The following is a 7,759-nucleotide window of genomic DNA, read 5'->3' as shown; positions in this document are numbered from 1 at the left end:
TACACTAAAAAATGCTGGGTTGTTTCAACCCAACTTTGGGTCAAATATGGACTAACCTAACTGTTGGGTTCAATTTTTAAATTACATTTTTAACCGAAAAGTTGGGTTAGTCCATATTTGACCCAAAGTTGGGTTAAAACAACCCAGCATTTTTTAGAGTGTATATTGTGCATAGCACCGGGAGAAATTCCGGCGGCCTGTCAATTGATTTCAATATATGTTGGATTATTAGCAGAAATCATACTATGTGTCATATACTCTCAGAGACAGTATGCTTGCAATATAATAATATATAATATTTCCCATTTCATCGAATGCATTCATTATTTGTAGTGAGGCAGCCCCCAATAATAGCAATAATATTTACACATTTGATACTTTTAATATAAAACAAAGTATCAGCTTTCAAATTCTGTCAGTTTTATAGCGAAATGCAAACAATGTCTTAAAATAATGTTTTTTAAGCTCTTTAATGTGGTGTGACAGATTGCTGTATTCGCTTCATCTTTTCGATTACAATGAGACATTTGTTTCATTAAATTCTAATTTTGATTTAATACATATATTATATTATATTATATTACATTATATTATATTATAAATGTATATTATATTATACTAAAGGCCACAAAGCCAACTACTGATTACATCAGGTCCTTAATACATTTATCGGAATTGGAATTGGAATTGATAAAATTCAAACGATACCCATGTCACGTCCGTGGACTGTCTTTGTTGTGTTTTCCCTCCCCATGTGCTCCGTTACCCAGTTTATCCCTCTCGTTGATGGTTCATTTGATTCAGGTGTGTCTTGTTGGTTAGTTCTAATTACCCCATGTATTTAAGTCTCAGCCATTGCATTCTGTCTTTGTTGGGTCTACATGTTGGATTACGTGTGTTTACTAGTGATGGTGAGATGAAGCCTCATGAAGAATTGAAGCTTTTCATCCAAAATACTACAGAAAAACAAATGTTATTTCTACATTAAGTAATTTAGTTCACAAGAATTAAAAAAGAGTAAATTCTATATTAGTTCTCAATGTAAGCCTTTAGAAATTAAAGTTTGAACTTAGAAGTATATTTTACTTGGAATTGTTTGTTTACATTTTTAGAAGGATTCTCTGAGTAAATATAAAAGTTATGATCCCAAACCCATCAAAATGTAACCGGCCAATTATTTATTTCCTTTGCTAATTTTATATGTCACAATCTCCAGCTGGAGTGCCCATGAACTCCACCAGAGGGCACCCCTGACTCTTGCCACTCTACCCCGGATTTCATTTCCCATAACCTCTGCCTAGGAACTCATTATCACACTCACACCTGTTTCCCATCAGTGACACTATAAAAGATGCACATACATGCACTCACACTGCTGAGTATTGATAGCCTGTAACATCTTTGTGTTTTCCCATGTTTCCTAGTTCCGTGTTTTCTTGCCTTGCCTTGGTGTTTTTTTTGACCCTGGACTGTTTCCTTGTTTCTGATTGTTTGCTGCCTGCCCTGCCCTTCGCCTGTTTTGTGGATTACTCTTGTCTCTTCCTGGATTAATTGATTGTTTGCTGGTGTTTGACCCTGCCTGTAGTGATGGCGAGATGAAGCCTTATGAAGCATTGAAGCTTTTCATCCAAGTGGTTCACAAAAGGGTTCATTTCTCGAGGCTTAATTTGCTCACAATACCACCTGGTCGCCAAAGAGTGTAAAACAAGCAGATACATTACAGATGACCTGATGTGATCTATGATTACACAGAAATAACGGTGAAGAAAAAAAATCAATTTCCACATAGACTAATCTATATATATATGAATATAATATGTAATATAACATAACTGTAATAAACGTATTGCCTTGAAATGAATGGGGCTATCAAATGTGTGTAAATCAAGTCTTTGCTCATAATAGGCAGGAGGGCCAATATTATTAGTCTAAAACTGGAAAGTGGCTGAGTTTAACAGGGCAGAGGACTGTGAATTTACAAGATTCAAACCGCTTCCTGAACCAGTCTAGCCAAGCGAGGCTTCGGACGTCATCAATGACGTCATTGCTCTAAAGCGATACAAGCCTCGATACGCGCAGATACGCGCATTCTGAAAGCTGCCGGGATTTCTCGACACACGCTCCGAAGCCTCGGCACAGAACGTAACATCACTAGTGTTTACCCCTGTTCCTGATGTGGATTATTCCCTGTGTTTTCTTGATTAAAGACTGTTAATGCCACTTCTCGTCTCCATTGTTCCTTCCGACAGTGACCCGAACCTAATACAATTAGTTGCGTGTTTACCCCCGTTTTGTTTCAGAGTTTTTTTACAGTATTTTGTTTTCTGTTTTCCCCGTGTTTCCATGGATCCCCTCGCCGCTAAGTTTACCTCCCTCACCCGTAAGGACATGCCCCTCTTGGGGTATGCGGTTGAGTTCAGCCAGCTCGCCGTTTTAACGGCATTCGATGACGCTGCGTTGAACTCATTGTTCTGATCGGGGCAAATTACCATCGCCCCGTCGACCTCCCAGACACCACTGGACTGAGCTAGAGAGGAGCAATCATCCGGTGTCTGGAGAGTGTCTACCCCCGATCTGGAACAAAGCCAGACCCAGAGCCCAGCCCACCCTCTACCCGCTATGCGGAGCTCAAGCCCGAGCCCACCGTTGACGGAGAGCCCGAAACCGACGCGGCCGACGAGCCATCGCCGCATGGAGCGACAGAGCTGAGGATTGCCACGGAGTCGGAGCTGCTCATGACGTCAGTCCAGGTGCGAGAGCCGGCAACAGAGCTCGCCACGAGGGAGAAAGTGGTGGACAGAGAGAGCGCGGAGGGTGAGTAAGGATTTGGGGGAATGCAAAGCTGAGGAAAACTTAATTGACTTGTTTACCGACCTGCCCCCTTTCCTTCCTCCTCCGTCAGTGAACTCTGTCCCTCCCGTTCCTGAGTTTAGCCCAGAGAAAGTTCCTGTTCCCATGTCTAGCCCAGAGAGGGCTCCTGTTCCCCCGTCCAGCCCAGAGAGGGCTCCCGTTCCTGAGTTAAGCCCTGAAAGCCCGGAGGCTCGCAAATGCCCGCCCGCTCCTGCCTCCTCCGCTGTCGTTTGGCAGCCCCTCTGCTCGCCCTCAGCCCACCATCAGTGCGGTGCGAGCTCCACGGGTCTGCCATCCTCCATCGTCACAGTAGCTGCAGAATCCCTGGTCTCCGCCTCCAGCCTCTGAGACCCAGACTCCGCCTCGGCCCGTTGATCCTGCGGCTCCACCATGGCTCCTAGCTCCCTCCGCTCCGCCTTGGCCCATCAGTCCACTGGCTCCGCCGGGCTCCCTCGTCCCTCTGGCTCCGCCTTGGTCTGTCGTCGACCATCCGTCACCTCGGGATTCCACTCCTCCGGCTGTGTCAGGCTCCTCCATCCCTTCGGCTCCTCCTCGGTCCTCTGTCGCTCCGGCTCCACCGCGGCCTTCTGGATCCCCGCCTCCGCCTCGGTCGCCGGAGCCATCTGCTCCGCCTCGGCCCTCCGGATCCTCCCCGTCGCCCTGGCTCATCGGCTCTCTGTCTCCGCCTCCGCCTCGGGCTCGGGCTCCTCCGCCACCTGCTCCACCGCCGTTGGTCGCCCCCCTGGAGTAGTCAGCCCTTCCTCCACCATGGCTCCTCCCTCCGTCGGCTCCACCGTGGGTCACCATTATGGCTGTGGCCTGGGTCCCACCTGGCACCGCATGCTCCAAGTCCCTCCTGTTTCCCCCCTGGCTCCTCCCTCCGTCTGATCCACCCTGGACTCTGTCTGTCATCCTCCTCCCGAGCCTCCTCCCAAGGTCCCACCCGTCCCTCAGTTTCTCCCTCTCATTGATGGTTCATTTCATTCAGGTGTGTCTTGTTGGTTAGTTCTAATTACCCCATGTATTTAAGTCTCAGCCTTTGCGTTCTGTCTTTGTCGGGTCTACATGTTGGATTACATGCGTTTACCCCTGTTCCTGATGTGGATTATCCCGTGTTTCCTTGATTAAAGATTAAAGCCACTTTGCGTCTCCATCGTTCCTTCTGACAGCGTATCGTGACAATTATATTATATTGTACATTCATATTATATTATACTAAAGGCCACAAAGTCAAATACTGATTACATCGGGTCCTTAATACATATATTATATTATATTATATTATATATATTATATTATACCTTGAGATGGTGCCGGCGGCTCGATGTCATCTTTTTACTGTCATGAGAGGATGAAGGAATTACAATTTAGCAAAACAAGAACAGATTCCCATTTCTTTGATATTAAATGTAAATAACTGATATATTCATATACTCACTCAGACATCTTGGCCACCTGTTTTCTTCACCCCTGTACAGAGAGCAAAACACAGCAAATACCTCAGGTCAAGAAACCACTTTGATATATTGACTTGACAATGGTATATATTACTTAGAGGTCCTTATGTAATATATGAATGTAGAGATAATCATATGTCGGGCATCAGTATTTATTTGCATCGTATAGAGTGGGCTATATTTTCTGCATTCCTAATTTGAAACCAGCACTTGGAAACATCTTGTAAGCATGCCCACTGCGATCCGCCGGGAGGGGTGTGAATATCCCCCTCTGATATCCAGTATCCCAATCTCCCAATCTCCCTGCTTCTGGAAAAATCTATGCAGATGCCAACAATACAACCAATCTGAAACCCTGTCTGCAGACAGCTGCATAAATCACACAGATCAGATTTTGCTGTATCCAGAATTCTTACATAAATATAACAGACCCTTTCAAAGCAGTTCAAGAGATATCTAGGGGGGCCTTTCCATGAATACTGGGTGTTTTGAATGTTTTTTCTTCACATATGCATTAATGCTATAATCAGAATGCATTAGAAATACAATTCTGTCCCCACCTGATTGGAATTTTAACAAACATATAATGCATTTAAAATGTCACTTTTGTGCCAAGCTCATTTTGGCAGTCCAACATGCATTGCAAGCTTTTCACCTGCCATATATCAGAATTCAGCAGCAAGAAAATAAAATAAAGGTTTAAATAAGTTGTGCATAAAATCACATATATTGATTTAGTTTAAAAACTAATGTTAAAATCTTTTTTTTAAATCATAAAATGTGTAATTATTTTATAGTTTTGGATAGCTTTAAACTGCTTACAGAAATACATTTGCTATCAAATATATATAATATATATATTTAAAAAATCCATAAACATTCCATAATTTCCAAGTGTATAATACCCCAAAAAGTCGAGCAACAAGAAAGAGGGACCAAATGGAATCATACTCTAAAAAGGCAGATGTTCTCCTCACCTATATGAGAAAGTTAGGCAGCTGTGCAGACCTGAAAGAAGAACGTCTGGAGGAAGCAGAGCACTAGCAGCAGAGCTGCGCTCAAGAACCATATATAAGGCTGGCATCATCATACGGCTCCCCTCTTTATGGTAATGCACTAAGCACAGTTTGTTTGCCAGGCCCTTGAAATATCCACTTCTAATGTCTGCCAATCAGACTGCTTAAAATAGACAAATGAGAAAGACAAATTTCCAGATGTCGGTAAGATTAAACTAAGATGAAGAAGTGGGTCGACACGGATGTTGGATGTGATCTGATATGGGCCGCCAGGAGTCGTTCCTCTGCCAGATGAATTGATTAACATACAGGGTGTTGGAGAATAACACTTCTTTTTGTGTTTCTTGCATTTGCTGTTACTTTTTTGGTTATAACTAAGAAAAACCTTTAGTGATTTTTTTGGACAAGACAAGTAGTGGCTGAGCTGAACTTCTGCTTTGTAATGATCAAGTTTTTATATGTTTAATTAATAGAAACCACTTATGTATTGTGTTTCAAAGAGGTGCTCCCCCTGCTTCGACTTAATATGATCCTGCATAGTCAGCAGTGCTGACTAATAAGCATAAGATCATTTACAAATACTTACACAGTTGTTAAGCTGGTAGTGTACTATTTTCAGACACTCCTCAGAGGGCATCCTTGTGCTGCCAACAGGATATCATATATATTATGCAATGCTTTATGCTCTTATTTTGGTAAAATTACAATTGTGGGTTATTTTGAAGTTATTTTCAAACTCAATCTGTTAATATAGATGACAATAGCATCTTTGGGTTCTGCAGTTACATTTGAGTCACTTAAAAAAAAAGGTTGGTTGTTTTAGGTCAACATTGGCAACACATTTGACTTCTATAATGTGACGTATTTCCCTTTGAAAATGGATATTTAATAAGAAAAACATAGAATGGGGCTTGATTTTTTCCCTTCAAAACCTGACTGGATCATGAAAAGTAGGTGTTACATTAATAAATCAAACAAACAAACAAAGGGACAGTATGTTATACTTATGCATGCAGAATGTAATATTTATCATAGTCAACATACATTATAAGAGTAAAGTCATTAAGGGCATAATAAATTAATTATCTTTATTTGAAAACAGTGATGTCTAATACCAAAATACCATAAAAGTAGGTGTTACATTCCAAAATTGATGCAAACCTGAATCCAAGTTTGCTAAAACAATGGCCAAATTGTAGGCTATTGGTTGACATTACCAAGTGACGTCATAAAGTAGATTTAGAGAAAGAGTGAACAGATTTAAAAAAAAAACTAAACTAATTTGAGGTTGAATTTTCTTGAATAATTACCATTGGCTCTAAATACATTTCAAATCACAGACAAATAGCAGTAGACTCAATTAACTTACCATCAGCTTCAAGGCGCCTTTCAGAACCTCGGATTTAAGAGAAGAGGAAACATGGTTCTTCGGACTATTTCCACTGATGAAATCATCTTCCTCTCTTCATTTGCCATCCATCATCAGTTCTGTAAAAGTAATGATGATGGAATCAAGACAGCAGCTGAGGCATCCAGACAGCACTCAACTATTTGCTCTCTTAAGAGGGGAACAGTGCATCCGGAAAGTATTCACAGTGCTTCACTTTTTCCACATTTTGTTATGTTACAGCCTTATTCCAAAAGGGATTAAATTCATTATTTTCCTCAAAATTCTACAAACAATACCCCACAATGACAACGTGAAAGAAGTTTATTTGAAATCTTTGCAAATGTATTAACTATAAAAAACAGGGGGGGGGAAATCACATGTACATAAGTACTCACAGCCTTTGCCATGACACTCAAAATTGAGCTCAGGTGCATCCTGTTTCTACTGATCATCCTTGAGATGTTTCTACAACTTGATTGGAGTCCACCTGTGTTAAATTCAGTTGATTGGACATGATTTGGAAAGGCACACACCTGTCTATATAAGGTCCCACAGTTAACAGTGCATGTCAGAGCACAAACCAAAAGGCACCTGAAGGACTCTCAGACCATGAGAAACAAAATTCTCTGGTCTGATGAAACAAAGATTGAACTCTTTGGCCTGAATGGCAAGCGTCATGTCTGGAGGAAACCAGGAACCGCTCATCACCTGGCCAATACCATCTCTACAGTGAAGCATGGTGGTGGCAGCATCGTGCTGTGGGGATGTTTTTCAGCGGCAGAAACTGGGAGACTAGTCAGGATTGAGGGAAAGATGAATGCAGCAATGTACAGAGACATCCTTGATGAAAACCTGGACCTCAGACTGGGGCAACGGTTCATCTTCCAACACGACAACGACCCTAAGCACACAGCCAAGATAACAAAGGAGTGGCTACGAGACAACTCTGTGAATGTCCTTGAGTGGCCCAGCCAGAGCCCAGACTTGAACCTGATTGAACATCTCTGGAGAAATCTGAAAATGGCTTTCCACCAACGCTCCACACA

At 42.2% G+C, this 7,759-nt stretch overlaps 2 protein-coding genes across 3 annotated transcripts in view; both read right to left on the bottom strand.

Moving 5' to 3' along the window:
• The window catches only part of LOC107675302 (troponin I, fast skeletal muscle-like), a 9,371-nt gene extending 3,991 nt beyond the window's left edge, over positions 1 to 5,380 (bottom strand). Inside the window, exons 1-3 of the mRNA XM_016469604.1 lie at positions 5,285 to 5,380; positions 4,289 to 4,320; positions 4,152 to 4,188 (exon numbers count right to left, since the gene is read on the bottom strand). Coding sequence (XP_016325090.1) covers positions 4,152 to 4,188; positions 4,289 to 4,296 — 45 coding nt within the window. The 5' untranslated portion in view covers positions 4,297 to 4,320; positions 5,285 to 5,380. The remainder of the gene's footprint in view (positions 1 to 4,151; positions 4,189 to 4,288; positions 4,321 to 5,284) is intronic.
• A 1,317-nt stretch (positions 5,381 to 6,697) lies between these two features.
• The window catches only part of LOC107675299 (troponin I, fast skeletal muscle-like), a 23,497-nt gene continuing 22,435 nt past the window's right edge, over positions 6,698 to 7,759 (bottom strand). For both annotated transcript variants that reach the window (XM_016469599.1, XM_016469600.1), the window contains one exon: positions 6,698 to 6,811. The gene's annotated coding sequence lies outside the window, so the exon portion shown is untranslated. The remainder of the gene's footprint in view (positions 6,812 to 7,759) is intronic.

This window comes from Sinocyclocheilus anshuiensis, unplaced genomic scaffold (assembly GCF_001515605.1).
Source record: "Sinocyclocheilus anshuiensis isolate Anshui unplaced genomic scaffold, SAMN03320099.WGS_v1.1 scaffold532, whole genome shotgun sequence".
Classification (NCBI taxonomy): Eukaryota; Metazoa; Chordata; class Actinopteri; order Cypriniformes; family Cyprinidae; genus Sinocyclocheilus; species Sinocyclocheilus anshuiensis.
This window is presented reverse-complemented; position numbering and strand designations above follow the sequence as displayed.